Consider the following 17,873-nt stretch of genomic DNA (forward strand, 5'->3'; position numbering starts at 1 on the left):
GACTTACTGACTAGATGGTTTTCTAACTAATGATAAAAAGTATTTTTTGTATAGTTTTAAAGGTTAAAAACTTCAAAGACTATATATATACATATATATAAATAAATATATATATATATATATATATATATAAAGCTGAATGTCGGTGTGTGTGTGTGTGTGTGTGTGTCTGGTGACGAATAGGCTCCTATATGATTGACTATGTTAAAAAACTGATTACATATAATGGTAGAAGATGTATCGAGACATAGGAATGGGTATGTTTGATCAGGCAGAACGGTGGTTCATTAAAATTGTGGAGTCTACGTTCGCGCCTGGTCCACAAAGTATGGAAATAAAAAATTTAAAAATACAAAAAAAAAAAACGTTTTGCAAGTGTTTTTGATATAGATGTACATAATATTAATTTGATAAGTAAGCTTTAACTTAAATAGGGATGGTATAAAAAAATTGTGGGGTCTGCGTTCCCGCCTGGACTCCATAGAATGGAAATAGGCACAAGCTTTAATAAAGATTTTTCATATCTATCTACGTAAGTATACTTTGATAATTATGTTTCAGGTTGAAGAAATATGGTATAATAAAAGTATTCGTTCGCACCTGACCTCCATAGAATGGAAATATGTCACAAAGTTAAAGAAGGTTTTTAAATATAGATCCACAGAATATTGTGATAAGTGTTTCAGTGTGAACAGGCATGGTATAATAAATTATGGGGTTTAACTATTTTATTTTTACTTTCGTCATATTTTTCTTTTGTTATGATACCCCCAAATTCGAAGCTACTTCTTTACAACAATTCATTTTCATAACCTATTATACTTTCATAAATCAGAGTCCATTTTCTTTAGGCTTTTTTTAACCCAGTCAACGACGGGTACTTTTGCTAGTTTATATATATGTATGTGTACGTGTGTGATAGAACCTAGTAAGGAATCCGTATCAAAAATGTGTTACGTTTAGTTTCCTATAAAATGTTTAGCCTTTCTTTCTTACCAAGTATTTTTGTTAAATTTGAAATCAGAAAGATAAAAATCTATAGCAAACATCTAAATGACTACTTTAACCACAGTTCCTGATTTCAAAAAAAGAAAAATTAAAAGATTCATCTGCCTTACTTTTAATGCTAGGTTTATTCATGGTGTCTTTTAAATTCAATAAAAACCCTCCTAAATTTGCTGATGAGGAGACCTTGCTTACCAAAAAACTATATATAATTATTCTACATAACTTGACGTATACCACAATAAAAAGCATTGTTTTCCGAAACGATCGTGCAGATAATTGATTTTGTTGTTGTTCCTTCTTATGAAACGGATTTTTAATTTAATTAAAATTTGATTTTTAAATTTTAAATTATAAATCACATTACTTATTATATATATATATATATATATATATATATATATATGCACATACAGTTAGGAACAATACATAGAGCACGAAGAAAGCCGGGCTAAACTGCTACTATATCTATAAAAGTGTGATTGTCTATGTGTGTGTATGTTTGTGTGTACACATTCCCTACAGAACTACTGGCAATTTTCAGTCTATAGACGTATGATTTGATATAAGGGATATTGAGATTTGGAAAAATCCTTTTAATCGGTTTTCGGCCAATAATTTAACTCTCAAAGGGTCAAAGTTCAAGGATTAGACGTTTGCAGACTCCACCAAACTCCTCCGCCAAGTTTTGGTTTAACCACTTGAAATTTTAGATGTAGGTTACTTGGACATAAAGCAAAGTGAAAGTTTGATTTGGGTCCAAAAAAATAAATGTGGAGTGATCAAAATTTGGGGTCAAATTTAAGGAAAATTGACCTCTGCGGTTTCTACCAAATTACTCAGCTAATTCTTGTTCTAAATATTCGAAATTTTACATGAAGTGTATTCAGAAAGACGCAAGCTTTTTACTTGGTTTTTGGCCGAAAATTTTTACTGCCAGGAAGTCAAAGTCCAAAAGATTTTACCTTTTCGGTCTCTAGGAGACTATTCAGCCAATTTTAGTCCAAACATTTGAAATTTTACATAAAGGGTATTCAGATATGAAGCAAGTCTTTTCATCAGGTTTGGGGCGAAAATTAGGCTGCCAAGAGGTCAAAGTTGAAAAAGTTTTCCTTTGAAACTCTACAAAAGTCCTCTGCTAATTTTGGGTTAAAACATTTGCAATTTAAGATGTAGGTTACCAGGATATTAATCAAACTTTTAATGTGTATACATATGCACATACAATTATAAACAGTACATAGGGCTTGAACAAAGACAGGCTGAACTTCTAGTATATATATATATATATATATATATATATATATATATATATATACATGCATATATATATATATATATATATATGCGTGCGTGTGTGTGTCAGTGTCAGTGTGTTCTGTGTCTGTATCCGTGTCTTTGTGTCTGTGTGCTTGTGTAAAGAATAAAACAACAAAGCTGAAAAGTAAAGCCAACCGATATCGGAAATACTATTTGTTTGATTTATCAATGTCCGTCAATAACTTTGCACATGCTTTTTACGAAAACGTAGGCAATTTTTATGTTGTTTGTTTGCAAAGGGTTGTCCATATTTGCTTTTTGTCATTCAACATTTATTATTATTATTATTATTATTATTATTATTATTATTATTATTGTTGTTGTTGTTATTATTATTATTCAAATGTATATGGGAAAGGTAAAACAGATCATAAAAACAACAACACTTGTAAGCTCTAAAACGTTATCTATCTGCCTTGATGGGTACGTCTCGATTTTTTTTTTCATCAGTGTATTATAAGTTACTTAGATTATATCAATTTTTGTGATTAGTCTAAAATTTTGCTTGATAATTATTGTTATCAAATATATATATATATATATATATATATATATATATATATATATATATATATATATATATATATATATATATATATATAATGGAAATTTTAAAATCCGTCACAATTACGATCGTGAATATACTTTTGAACCTCTACGGTTTATGAATCATATTGTGGCATGGTCGATTCTCTTCTCATTGAGCGGCGACCTGCATTAACCAGCACGGTGCCTTATTTATCACCAGGGGCCTATTCTTTATGGGGATATCTGAAATCAATTGTTTACACGTCCTGGTTTCTTTACTCGCCTGCAAAACAACATTCGTCGAGCTGTCGCAAAGATGTCCATCGATTCGCTGGAAAGAGTTACCCAAAACTTCAAAGTTCAACTCAGTTTATACAGGAGAATGGACGCCAACTTACGGATATCATATTTAAAACTAATGAATAAATAAGATAGCAATGGCTTACTCGTCGCAGTTTTAAGAAATGCATGAATACTAGCATTACTTGCGTTTTAATTGATATTCCAAAAAAGCGAGTTGCTCTGTACCTTAACTTTTAGGTAATAAATAAAATAATATACGTTGCAGAAATTATTGGGTAGAAGATACGCGATGTATTGATGAACATAATCGAAATGTTACCTTCAACTATTACCTTACCTTGACCATAATCTTCTATTTAGATATCTTAAAATAAAAACACCCCTACTTTAGACTTTGACGGAACATTTTTACTAAATTTAGTGTGAGTTTATCAGATGCCGTCGACGTGAGGCTGTAAACAATAAAAATTACAAACATTCTGCTAAACCAACAATACTCTTCCAAACAAACAACAACTTTTCTGGGTTAATCAGAGAATGTGTTCTAATGCCACAAATATTCCGTCGTGTCGATTTTTTTGAAACAGTTCCAGACGTTTATATAATAAAACAAAAAAATTGTTTGAATTGTACATTTTTACGAAGATAAACATAACTTTTTAACGATATTATTATACACAGAAATAAATAAAAAAAAATATTAAAGGAGTTTACTAAATGTAAAATGAAGGGAAGACAGGTTTAAGTTACGGTCGGGACTAAACAAAGAATCTCACCAGAATTTGTTAATAATAGTGTTACGAATTTTATTATTATTAATAGAAAGGCTAGTACAAAAAACTTTAAAACTAATCCTTAAACAATTTCAAATTCAAAAATCATTAATTCTCAACTTTTCACTTAAATTTACTTTTCCTGGGATTGGTTATGAGGAAATGTACCGTTAAAAGTTAAATAATTACACATGTATATATACTATAATAGTTAGAGGCCTTCACTGTCGTACGAGCGGCCGGGTTTCAATCCGGGCTTGGGGGTGGATGGATGTTCCGCCGCACTGATGAGCTGTGATACAGCTAGACAGTACTGTATGTTTATGACTATAATGCTCCTTATCTTGAGTTGAGCATATTGGGAAGTGATGCACAAATTAACATTAGCGTATTAAGCGATGTTTTTTTGTGTAAACATATCGAGGTTAGTTATTTCGGACGATGTCAAAGCATCGTAAATTCACGGCCCGCACAGCACCAGCTTATTAGCGTAATGGTTAGAAGCCTTGACTTGGTTTGAGGTAGTTGCCTGTCTAGCTGCACTGATGAGCTATGATACAGCGAAACAGTACTGTATGTGGATGACTATATATAGATGTATATATATATATATACATGTGTACATGTATATATATATGTGTATATATATACATATATATATGTGTATATATATATACATGTGTACATATAAATAAACTCACACTAAATTTAGTAAAAATGTGTATATATATATACATGTGTACATGTATATATACATATATAAATACACACACACATATATATATGAATGTGTACGTGTGTGTATCAGTCATTACATAATAGGTATTGTCATCTGATATGAAATGAATTCCGCTGAATTTTTTATTCATGTCACTTTGATATTACATGCATTTTTGATAAGGCCTACGAGGGTGTACATATTCTTTATCATGTTTCAAACGGAGCTTAAATATATTCTAATTTCTTTCAATAATTAAATAATATCTAGTTTCCGTTTATCAAGTATTGGAATTTTGGTGAGGAACTAAAAGCATTATACGCACATTTTAACGTTAAGTTACAACTTACCCCTTCGGCAATTGGTTCCAAGGCGGCCAAAATAACAGACAGAACGAGGAGAAGCGTCATCATTGTTCGGTTTCCGAGCTGACAAACACTGAAGTCGACAGGTGATTCTAATGGGCAAGTTTTTTTTTCTTTTCTTACTTATATACGACTTAAAAACATTCGCTTAAATTGATTATAATAAAGATAGATCAATCAAGAATAAAAAGATCCAACCGTAAATTAAACAAAAAACTACGTAACAAAAAGATGTCATGCACAATGGAAAAAAACGTGCTTTCCTGTCTACAAAACGACATTCTTTTCTTGCCGTATGTTTAATTAGTTTATTGTTTGATTTTATTGTCAAGGCAAAGCTTGTCAAAAGGTTCGATCGACTATTTGTCTCTAAACGGGAACGACAAACAAGAGCAAAACAAAAGTAAGGTGATTCGATTTTTGTTCGTTTGATTAGCCAATTGTAATTTATGTTCGCCGATTAGGTCTGGACCAAAGGACTTCAATGGGTAGAACGGAACATTTAAGTTTTCGACATATCAAGCAGCTGGCCTCAGCATTTGATTCAGGCCTTGTATTTCCAAATCGTATGTGTGCGTATCTATCCATTGATCTATCCATCTATACATATATATATATATATATATATATATGTATATGTATATAGGAGAGATGCTAGTCCAGCGGCACTTATGAGTTGTGATACAACGAAACAGGACTGTATGTCGATGACTACAAATATATTTTAAGCAACCCTCTTTGGGTAGAGCACTGTCGTAAATAATCTCACCTGCCACTTAATTGGCTGAAAAATGCGAAGCTCGTTGTTTGTTTGTTTGTTTACGAACAGGCGATGTGAGCACTATAAAGAGGTGTTGGGTGTATATTTAAATAGACATTCCGACGAATTATTTATGGGCGTCGATTTCATGATCGAGTCGGAGAACTGCCGACTGTCAACACGACGGTTCTAGGTTCAATCCTTGGCTTGGGAGAGATGCTAGTCCAGCGGCACTGATGAGTTGTGATACAACGAAACAGGACTGTATGCCGATGACTACAAATATATATATATATATATATATATATATATATATATATATATATGTCTCACACAACATCTCTCTGGCTTTCTCTCTCTCCCACACTCTCCTTCTCTCCCTCTTGCACTCTCTCTCTCGATCTCTCTCTATATATAATGAATTTCTACCCAATTTACACTATTAACGATTATTACACGAGCACCTTCATTTAAGTACTCTTTATCTTCGAGTAGCGTTCTGGCCTTCTCTATGGTTCCAGATGAGCATTCTCTGAAGATAGCGGTTTCAATCCTACACAAAGACGGGCAGTGGCTTAGTTGGCCGAAAACGTGGAGAGACGATAACTATGGAAGACAGTAATTATTGAGGATACAGTTAAAAGACTCAGCATTCCTATAGCGTCGCGGTTTACCACCTTACGAAGGCTAGAGGAATAATTGGCCGAAACGTTATATCTTAGTAGAAGAACCTGGCGTTGCCCCGTGATTGAATCAGAATCAGCGAATATCGCCTTTTTTATACATTTAATTTTATCGAAATTGTTGTCGGATCATATCAGTAACCCACCGTGGTGTACTGGGAAGGGGCTTCACATGCCTTCCTGCAATGACCATTTGCAATACACTGTAGTCCACATTGCACTGTAGAAAACCTACTATTGATTTTATGAGATTTAATGAAATCATTTTGATATTATTATTTTTTTTTTTTTTTTTTTTACACAGTGATCACCACTTATCAAGGCCCGGAAGCCACTCAGGGATAAGGGTTATTGCAAGTACATCACGTTAGTGAGGAGATTTTATGAAGTGTTTAATTAGGGGGGCGGCTCATTAGGAATTTGTTAACATTAGACTTGAAGGCATCCAAGTTGTAGTCCGGAGAGAAGCAGGCAGACGGAACAGAGTTCCACAGGCGTGCAGTTCTAAGAAAGAAACTTTGCTCATGAAATCCGCGTTTTGATTTAGGCACAGATATAGAGTGGGGGAAATTTTTCACAGTGGATTCAGCTAGACGGGTGATTTTCGTGAAAGTTTGGCGAGGGGGGACCAGAGATTGGAGTTCAGACGAGCACCTGCCATGAAAATAACGATAAAACAAGGATAGGCTCGCAACGTCTCTTCTGTGGGAGAGGGGTTGCAGGGTAGAGAAAAGGGCATCCCCCACTAAACCACGAAGTCTATTTTGTACTCTGTCAAGGCATGATAGGCTGTTTTTGGCAGCTCCTGCCCAGATATGGCAACAGTATTCCATCCTTGGCCGTACTTGGCTTTTATATAGATAGAGAATTGCATCAGTAGTGAGATATCTTCTGGAGCGGTAGAAGGATCCCACCATCTTTCCTGCGACCTTGGCAACAGACTTGATGTACGTGTTCCATTTCAGATCAGGAGTAAAGGTCAAACCCAGAAGCTTGTCAAAACACGGGGCCTCACCCAGACGAGAGCCATCCATCACAATTGATGCCAGCTGGGGATCAGAGCGTTGATGATGTAAGGATAGGAGTTTGGTTTTAGATGCATTAAAGGTAACTAGCCACATCTTCCCCCACTGAACCACGCGCTCGAGATCAGAGGAGAGAGAATCAGAGAGAACTTCGTCATTTACAGCCTTTGATGTGTTGCCGTAGATGGTCGTGTCATCAGCATAGATGTCAACGAATGATTTAAGTATGTGTTTAGGGAGGTCATTGATGTAGATCAGGAAGAGAGTTGGGCCGAGGATTGACCCCTGAGGGACTCCAGCATTTATATTGCAGGCCTCCGATTTTTGTCCATCTACCACTACTCTTATGAGCCTATCGGAGAGAAATGATTTAATGATTGAGAAAACATTTCCAGTTATACCGTAGCTGGAAATCTTGTGAAGTAGACCCTTATGCCATACTTTGTCAAAGGCCTTTGATATGTCAAGAGCAATTGCCCTAGAAAGGAAGCCTTTGTCAAGAGATTCACTAATCCTGTGGGATATAACCGTCAGCACATCTGCAGTAGATCTTGCAGAGCGGAAACCATATTGTGTGTCACTAAGAAGGTTGTTTCTGCTGAGGTGGTTGACTATTTCTCTATTTAATATTGATTCCAGTAACTTACTCATAACACAGAGAAGACTTATTGGTCTGTATTGAGAGGGAGATGACTTATCACCTGAATTCTTAAATACAGGGCAAACTGATGAGGTCTTCCAGGGGGTCGGAAAGCACTTCTCCTTAAGGCAGCGCTTAAATAGTTTCGTAAGTATGGGAGCAAGTTCTGGTTGAAGCTTTTTTAACACTATAATTGGGATGCCATCAGGGCCAGTTGCTTTACTGGAATCTAGGTTTTTTATTAGCTTGGCGACCTCATGCACGGATATTTGTATATTACCTAGCTTGTTCTGTGTTATAGGAGGAAATATGGGGAGTTGATGGCCTTCGTCGCATAGGGTAGAATTAGCTGCAAAGTTCTTTGCAAATAGTTTGGCCTTGTCTGACGCTGACGAGATAACCTCTGGTCCATTGATAATGGTTGGGATAGAACGCACACTTCTGTTCAGGATCCTATTTGTTATTTGCCAAAACTGGTGGGAACCAAGCCGCTGATCAGCTACCTTGGATTTAACAGACTGGGCATATAGCTCTCTTGCATTTTTTATTACTCTTTTACAGTGGTTGCTGGCAGTCCTGAAAGCAGCTTTAGTCTCAGTGCATCTATTACGTTGGTAGTTATGGAAAAAGTGATTTCTGTGCGCGATAGCAGCAGCACATTCTGGGGAGAACCATGGCTGGCTGTTAGGTTTATGGATTGAATTAAGTGTAAAATTCAAAGGTCAACTGTTATGGTTCAACAGTGCTCTAAACAAAAACATTCATTTTTAACACGTCCTTGTCTTACCAATAATCCTACTATTCATTTTATACGGGGGGGGGGCCCTTCCGCTTGTGATGTGATAAACATTCTCAAATGCAATTGTGATGTTCGGCAGTGTGAGGGTGTTAACTTTTGTCCAAATCGAATTGTTTATTCTTTGACCGGATTTTTTTGATTATCGAACTTCTACATCATCAACATCATTTACACTAGTACTAAGCCCACGTATATTCGTGTGTGCAAGCATCAAGGGGGGGTGAGTTCACGTCTGGTTTATCTGCAATTTTTCATTAAACTGTTCTTTTATTTTATTTAAAATGATTATAGATCATTAACTATTAGATAATTTAATTTTCCAGAAGTGTAATGGAATGAACATAATGTACAATAAATCCAAGGTAATTTTTAGAATTAAATTGAAGTTTTATATTTACTCTGCAAAGTTTACAAAAGTGCACTTTGGAATTTCAAATTTAATATCTTATCATTAATCTCTGTTTTGAAAGCAATTTGTTAAATAATTTTCTATCCATTGCAAAGAACGCTTTTCTAAATTATATTATTATCTATTAAGACGATATATTACCTATTTGCTTTTTATTTATTTTTTTTTAAATAAATATGCTCTTTTATGCCTGTAAGAAGTTGAAATTATTTTTGCTTCCCTATTCTACTTGGTTGAATAGTAATGTTTTTGAGAAAACATATTAACATTTGATATATAGAATAACAACGAGAAAAAGAAATCTACTCTTGTGTATTTCTACATCTTTTTCAGTTTTATTTGCCTTATGTACGTAAATCACTCCCTCTCCCTCTTTCTCTCCCTCTCTCTCAGCTTTCATATATATATTTTGTCTCGATAATGGTACACTATTCTACACAACAGAAGACTCAATAAGGGTAAACCAATACTATAACATATACCAGCTGTGTTTAAAGATTTTAGTTTGATTTCAGCATCAAGCACGTTCTAATTCATTATTGCTCGCACTTGATACATAAAACATCTTCAGCACTATGTTATCTACACTATATATCGAGTGCCCCATTGTAATAATAATGTATTTCACATTATTGATAAAATAATAATGTCGGTCGGCACTAACTCTATCCGGGTTTAACGGGCTTCGTCCAGAAGAGGAAGTTTCATAGAGGTATGAGATTCACAAGCGGTCTCCAGTTTCATGTATATCCTCGTTAGGAGAGATGACGATGTTAGGTTTTTGCAACACTTGCAGGGAGGTGTCGACGTCTTTCTACATACACCGCCTTCATATTCCCAAAGTGATCCCCCATTTTGATAATAACAAGGCTCAACGTTGCTTAACTTCGATGATCTGACGGGAACCAGTGTGTCAACGTGATTATGTCGTATATAAAAAGTAATAGTAAAAATGTATGATAAACAGATTTCTATTAAAACTTTTTCTCATTTTTCTGGAAATTATTTTTTAAAACATAGTTTGTGTACCATATTACAGCAAAATATAATAAAAAAACAAAAGGTATTTCATAAGTAAGTAACGGAAAAAAAGCAAGGTATAGCTCTACCGAAATCCTGAATATAGGAGGAATCCACACACTACTAACACCAAGTTTCGATCTCGCCTATTAAATTTTTCTGTTGTTTTCCCATAATGTAAGTATTTATACTAGATTCGATAAAACAAGTAAGTAGATAATATTGTTTCATCTGAAATGCGTTGGTTTAAAAGATCGTACATCTGCACTAACACCACATTTATCGTAAAGTTTTTTTTTTTACTGGTTCATTATCCATATTTTATAAAAATTGTACTAATTTCGAAATGGCACATCAGTATGCAATAATGTTTCCCCTGAAATGCGTTGGTTTCAAAAAATAATCTGAAAATGCGCTCCATTTTCTTTGAATTTCTTTTAAACCGATTAATCTCTAATATATTAAAACGATAAATATTTTCCCCTCTTTTGTAAAGACAGTATAGTTTTGAAAAAGAAAGACGACGCATGACAATTTATATGCTCACACAATTTCCTTATATCTATTGCATGTTTCCGGCTATTACGCTTCTTTTTTTTTAACTAGTATCGTAGCTTCCTATATTAATTTAAACAAACATCACTCTCCCAAACGATATACATATAGAGGGCGTAGCGCATTACTTACTCCCTCAACACTTTCTCCTTACACATTCCCATCAGACACGGGGGGTATTATTTCATAGTAATACATGGCCACTAATTACAGGGATTATTTCATTTTAATCGTTACTTTTTCCCTCTTTTGAACACTAATACTTTTTTACGAAAACAATGGCCGGCCACTTTGCAGTCGTTACCTGACTTCAACCAATTTCATAAGTTGTTTTCTTAAAATCCTTTAATCCATTATTTTTCGATGGTCAAAGATTTTCGAACGGTTACATAGTCTTAGCTGATTGCAAACATAGTGTCACGCTAACGGAAACTCGTTGCACACATTTTTTTTTGCATGAACTCTGAACGATTCGCTTTTAAAGTTTCATACCAACAGTCACGCGTCTACAACAACACCAGCAGCAGCGTACGCTTACATCCAATAACACTGCTCTCATCTTTTCTTTTTTTAGCGTTACACAGCTAAATGAAGTCGTTCCTCACGTAGTCAAAAGAATCTATTCGCCCGGAATTTATTAATTTCAAGAACAATTTGATTTTGTCACCAGTCGTAATGCGTCCCTTTACGCACAAATCCTTGGGTCTATATTTTGTCTATTCACGTATGTCGACAGTGAATAAGTTGGAGCATTCGGGAAAGCCCTTAAAATAACACCATTTAGACAGTGTTTCCGCAAGTCACTATAATTGCTGCCCGTAATTGTCGCTCCTGTCAGACTCCGTCCAAAGACGTTAAAATCCCACTCAATCTCAGCAACGATTCCGTGATTTCCAGAATGTTATTCGCAGGCTAAATTGCTGCTGCTCAAAATTATCACGTAATTAGGATTCCATCACACGACGTAAAAATCTGCACTAGACAGAGTGGCATATTAAAACTCTTAACGGACAAATTACTCAATCTTTTACTAATGAAGTCCATGCAAATGGATAAATAATAATAATGGATGAATATGTAATATTTACAAACTTAATATATTCATTCGCAGGGGTTTCTTCATGAAAAATGCTGAAAAAGAATTGGCTCAGTCGCGGAAGATTTCCCAGTTACGAGAGACCATGACTTGCACATATCTCACAGACAAAAAAACTCCTTTCTGATTAAATAAAATTAAATTAAATAGTCGTATTTTTTCCAAATCTGGCTATTTACTGATGTTTTATTTTCTTGTTGGAGGAAGGACTTTCGTTACTACTGGGTTTATAGTCGAGCACGGAGACACCGACAAGCACTCAACTGTCTAGAATCACTAAGCAACTAAAATTGTGAGAGACATATACGTCTCTCTAATCACTTAATAAAGTTACATCTTAAATGCGTTTCTTTTAAAGGCCCCTTAATTACACAACACCTTATTTTTCTCGTTTTGTTCTGAGTCATTTTCCATAGTTTTGGAAGTTATACTTATTTGGCATGATGCATAAGTATATAATAATATTTTCAACTGAAATGCGTTTGTTTAAAATATTCGATTCAAGATTCAATCAAGTGCCACTGAGATATAAAAATAGGTATCCAGCGTCGAATGAAAGACAATTTGATAGGCGCACAACTTGCTAGTGAGTTTGTTCCAACGGTGGCGAAATAGGTCACGTGGCTAGAAAGTGTAAAAGATAAAAGTTGAGAAAGGGGCCTCGCCCGAGCGAAGTACGCAGCGACAACAGACGTCAGTTACCACCCCGATATATGTATTAAGGACGGAAGGCTCTCCTAACACGATCAGTTAGGGTAGGCACAAAGACAACAGAGTATTGCCAAAGTTTCGGTAGTACATAGTAGGTTTATAAAATCGATAAATCCGACTCATACCGTAACAAACAAGAAAATAGGTTTACAGACAGCGACTTGAAAATGAAAGGAGAAACGACGTTGGAGTTTGAGGAATAATACCTCACCGCCATTTGTTTGTAGTACAGAACTTAAAAAGGAACGTTATTTTGGGGTATGATTGGTTAAAAACTACGTCCACATTTACTATAAGTTAAATGTTCTGAGCCTAAAGATCTAGTATGTTGCATTAGAAAAAGATAAACACTTCTCTTTGCTGATTAGATCAAAATTTATTGTGGTACTACAACTCATGTTCGTACGTGGTACGATTAGAGTTGAATGAGCAGGGAAACAGTATCAAGTTGAGGAAATAAGTTCTGAATTCGACAGCCGATTATATGGCGTATCTGTGACTTGTGCCATAGTCAAAGCAAACGATTCACTAAAGGAATTAGACTGAGATGAGAATGTTCGATAGGGAATCTGCAGGAAGCGGGAAAGAGAAATAGCATTTAGGTAGCAAATAGAGATGAGTATAAAATTTTGAATCGGGAACTCTCGATTCTCTCGACATAGGCAACCTTTCTAGAGCAATTGCTCTTGACATATCGAAGGCCTTTAATAGGGGATGACATAAAGGTTTACTTCACAAGACTCCAGCTATGGTATAGCTGAAAATGTCTTCTCAATTATTAAATCATTTCTCTCTAATAGGTTTATAAGAGAGCAGAAGCTCACAGTATTAATGCTGGGGTATCTAGGCCCAACTCCTTCCTGATCTACATGAAATTTCAGTTACTTTGGTGATGTGTTTTGTGTCAAAATAAAAAAATCCCATATTTACCATGGATATTTTCAATTTTTCGTTGTGTCGCTATCGTCTGAGAAAGCAAATATTACAAAACGCTAAGGAAAGAGCCGTATTTACTACAGACGTAGTCTGGAAACAGGCATGTGAATTTAAACGCCAAGCAAACGTTTTCTCATTTCAATAACAACCTCAACAATTTAAATAACTTCAACGCTAGAGTTAGCGATAGAGGATGGATTTGTATTATGTTATTTATTTAAAAATGGTGTTGCTGGTTATAAAGTGTAACTTGTTGGTTTTGAATATTTTTACTATTGGTTTTAATTTATTATTTTAGTGTTGATAGCTCGAAATTCTCTTAAAATAGGGGTGGAAGTTCAAGAGTATTATAGTTGAAATTTATTTATTAAATTGTTCGCTTACACTAGAGTGTTCGCACGTAATTGACTAAAAGAAGTGCATTATTATCTTCATGAGGAGGTGGGGAATTCAGCATAAATTGTTGGATATTACGTGTCTGACATTTTAGATGAGTTTCGTGTTCACAATGTATCGATCGATAACCTCCGCAGTTCTTTGGGGGCATCCTGTTGAACTCAATAACATTTCTTTCGACCTTGGGATTTTTTCTGTTCATCTTAAATATCTGCATATAACTATTTGACGCAATCTTTTATTAAATCAACTTGTCAGTATGCTCTCGCCAGACATAACTAGGTAGAATTCTAAAGTAATTTGCAATTGTATATTTTGAGTGGCACACGCAGTGGGATTAAACTTTGAATCTCCACAAGAGTGTACATGTACCAACGGAATTTTGCCACATATTGTATTCACCAGGTCACAGATCCTTGCGGATAAGGCACAGATGAAGAAGGTCGAAGTTTGAATCGACCGAAGTATTATGGAAATAAAAATCAATATGAAAACAGTAGCCCAAAGAATTTAAATAATACCAATATTTAATAGATATTCTTAACTTTTAATATTACTAATAAAATTAATTACATTTTGAGATACCTGCTATAAACGACCAGTTCAGTACTGTATGTGGATGACTATAGTGCTCCTCACCTTGAGTTGAGCATATTGAGAAGTGAAACACGAATTACCATTAGCATATAAGCGACGCTCTTTGTGTAAACAAATCGAGCGGAGGTATTTCGGACGATATCAAAACATCGTTAAACTCACTACTCGTTCAAGCAACCGCCAATAGCGTAATGGTTAGGAGCCTTGACTGCCGTAAAAACGGTCGGGTTTCAATCCTGGCTTGAGGTAGTTGCCTGTCTAGCCGCACTGATGAGCTGTGAAACAGCGAAACAGTACTGTATGTGGATGACTATATATATATATATATATATTTAATGTACATGTGTGTGTGTTTGTGTGTGTATAGTGGTTCATAGCATTTTGCTGTGATAAGGTCCACAAGGCAGTGATGTTTAATTTGGGGGCTGGTTCGCCTAGTCTTCGCTCAACCAGGGGCACACACAAGACAGTGGGGTAGGGGGGTTGGTAGTGTGCCAGGGAATGTCCACACATCAGTGGGCCATAACCCATTGCTTCTGGAGTCCCCTACTACTCCAAGATCTCCTAGAAGTTTAGCCTGGGGCCGCAAGGCACCCAGTTACCGTGTGTGGTCAACCTTTATATATATATATATATATATATATATATATATATATATATATATATATATGCTAGCATTTCAGCCTGGCGTTGTCCAGGTGTTTGGAGATGTATGCTGAGCAAAAAAAACGGTCAATTTTTTTTTAGTTTTGACTACTAATATGACCCCTTAACCTTTGTTGTTTTGGGCTGAAATCAAGTTATTAAGTTAGATCCATGTACAAAGAACATATATTTAAAAATTCAAGAGTGTGGACCAAAAATTTTCGGGGGAGTTTGGTAGAGTTTTCAAAGGCTAAACCGTTGAACTTTTATCCATTAACAGCCAAATCTCTGGCCCAAACCCATTCACATCGATTTTACAGAATCTCAGTACACTGTATATCATATTTCAAGTCTGTAGACTAAAAATTGACAAAGTTATTGCGTAGGGAAAAGTATACATACACACAGACAGACCGAAACACATATACAGACACACAGACACATTCAGTTTTATAGATATACTAGCATGGGTGCCCGGTGTAGGCTGAGAAAAAAAAGTCTACTTTTTTAGCTTTGACCCCTATTATGACCCCTTAACATTTATTGTTTTCGGCTTAAATTAGTTATTAAGTTAGATCCATGCACAAGAGATCTAAATATAAAATTTCCAGTGTTTGAACCCAAAATTGTTGGAGGGAATTGGTAGAGTTCTCAAAGTTCAAATAGTTGAACTTTTACCCCGTAGCAGCAAAATTTCTGGCCGGAAATCGATCACATCGATTTTCCCAAATCTCAGTATCCTGTCTATCAAATCTTGAATATGTAGACTGAAAATTAACAGAGTTATTGCGACAGAAAATGCACACAGAAACACAGACAGACACGCACACACACACAGACACGCAGACACGTTCACTTTTATCGATATACTACCATGGGTGCCGGGCGTTGCCCGGGTGTTTGGAGGTGTATGCTGATAAAAAAAAACGAAAAAAAGGTCAATTTTTTTTTAATTTGACCCCTATTATGACACCTTAACATTTATTGTTTTGGGCTCAAATCTAGTTATTAAGTTATATCCATCTCCAAGGAACCTATATCTAAAATTACAAGTGTTTAGACCCAAAATTATCGGAAAAGTTTGGTAGAGTTCTTAAAGGTCAAATCGTTGAACTTTTACCCCTTAACAGCAAATAAATCAATAAATGTTAAGGGGTCATAATAGAGGTCAGTGTTTATAAAAATTTTGCTATCTGCGGCCTCTACCAAATTACTCAGACAATCTCTTGTTGAAACATTTGTAATTTAACATAAAGAGTAGTCAGAGATAGGGCAAACTTTTTCATCGGTTTGGGTCGAAAATTTTTGTTACTAATATATAAATGCCTGTATGTTTGCATGTCTGCATAAAACTTTCGACAGAGGCGACAGATTTTCAAAAGATCAGTATCGTTTTGAAGCTCGACCCTTCGGACGAAAAATACCGAAGAATTGGCTAAAAACATTAATTTCATCACCCCCAACTGGGAACTTTTCAACAGGGAGGGGTCGCTTTCTTCGCCGATATTTTCGAAAGTCATCCCCTCCCTTCTAATTTTTTGCTTGGAACTCTACCAAAATTCTCCGCCAATTTTGGGTATAAACAATTGAATTTTAGTTATAGTACCTTGGACATGGATCTTACTTAATAATTCAATTTGAGCACAAAATAATAAATGTTAAAGGGTCATAATATGGCTATACGTTTCGTTTGTGTGTGGATGCGTTATCAAAAATCAATATATTTAGAAACGCTTTGCTCTTTTGTGAATATATTATTGTAAAATTGCAGTCATGAGTATAAGACTGATAAATATAATTTGCAAAATGTCAGTATAATTTTATATTCGTGTCAAGTGGCGCTTGTATTCGTGTGTAACATTCATAAGTCTGCATTGTGTAGGTGTTAAAAATATGTAGCTTGAGTTAAGCCTTTTTAAAATATTGCCCTGCTAGTTGACCTGATGTATAGAATGATTTGATTACGTTTTATATGTATGTAAGGTCGATAACACACTGCGATGTTCTTTGAAGAGAGCGCTGTTACTGATGTACAAGTATACGCACGTTTCGCATTGTAAACTTTATATTACGTACTAGACATATACTGTTGTCTTTTCATCTTGTTTCAGGTAACTATTTAATGAGGACTTCGTGTGTTCTTATTGCTTCGGATATAGATGTGGATAACTCAACATAGTTTGTTTACGGCGCAGATGTTTGACGTATAGGTTTCATGTGATTTCTAGAGAATTTTGAGTAATAATTAGTATCTAATACTTACAGAAAATGTGAGTTGTGGATAGTAATAGTTGCCACATCTGTAATCTATCACGGATGAGTTTAATTATGCTTTCCATATTGTGTTCACCTTTATTTCTATAATAATAATTTAAAAAAGTTCAATCAACAAAGAAGTTGAATTCATTATATACTACAATAAAATACGAATCCCCGGAACTATTTGTTTACTCAAAATTATATAAACCTATCAACTGGTTTTTAGTCATGGGACTGGCACAAGACTGTAAGAGGCGCTCCCGTTTTGCGATTTTTGATCTATCTAAATGTGAAAAGGAATGATGTAATTTTTCTCATCCCCAAATGAGT

The 17,873-nt window shown here is 35.1% G+C and overlaps 1 protein-coding gene across 1 annotated transcript in view; it reads right to left on the reverse strand.

The window, feature by feature from the left end:
• The window catches only part of LOC145294102 (allurin-like), a 72,110-nt gene extending 66,919 nt beyond the window's left edge, over positions 1–5,191 (reverse strand). The window contains exon 1 of the mRNA XM_080141220.1: positions 4,998–5,191. Within this exon, the coding sequence (XP_079997346.1) occupies positions 4,998–5,060 (63 nt within the window). The 5' untranslated portion in view covers positions 5,061–5,191. The remainder of the gene's footprint in view (positions 1–4,997) is intronic.
• Positions 5,192–17,873: the final 12,682 nt, after the last annotated feature.

The sequence above is a fragment of the Euprymna scolopes genome, chromosome 1 (genome assembly GCF_053919585.1).
Source record: "Euprymna scolopes isolate OS-2025 chromosome 1, ASM5391958v1, whole genome shotgun sequence".
NCBI classification, from domain to species: domain Eukaryota; kingdom Metazoa; phylum Mollusca; class Cephalopoda; order Sepiida; family Sepiolidae; genus Euprymna; species Euprymna scolopes.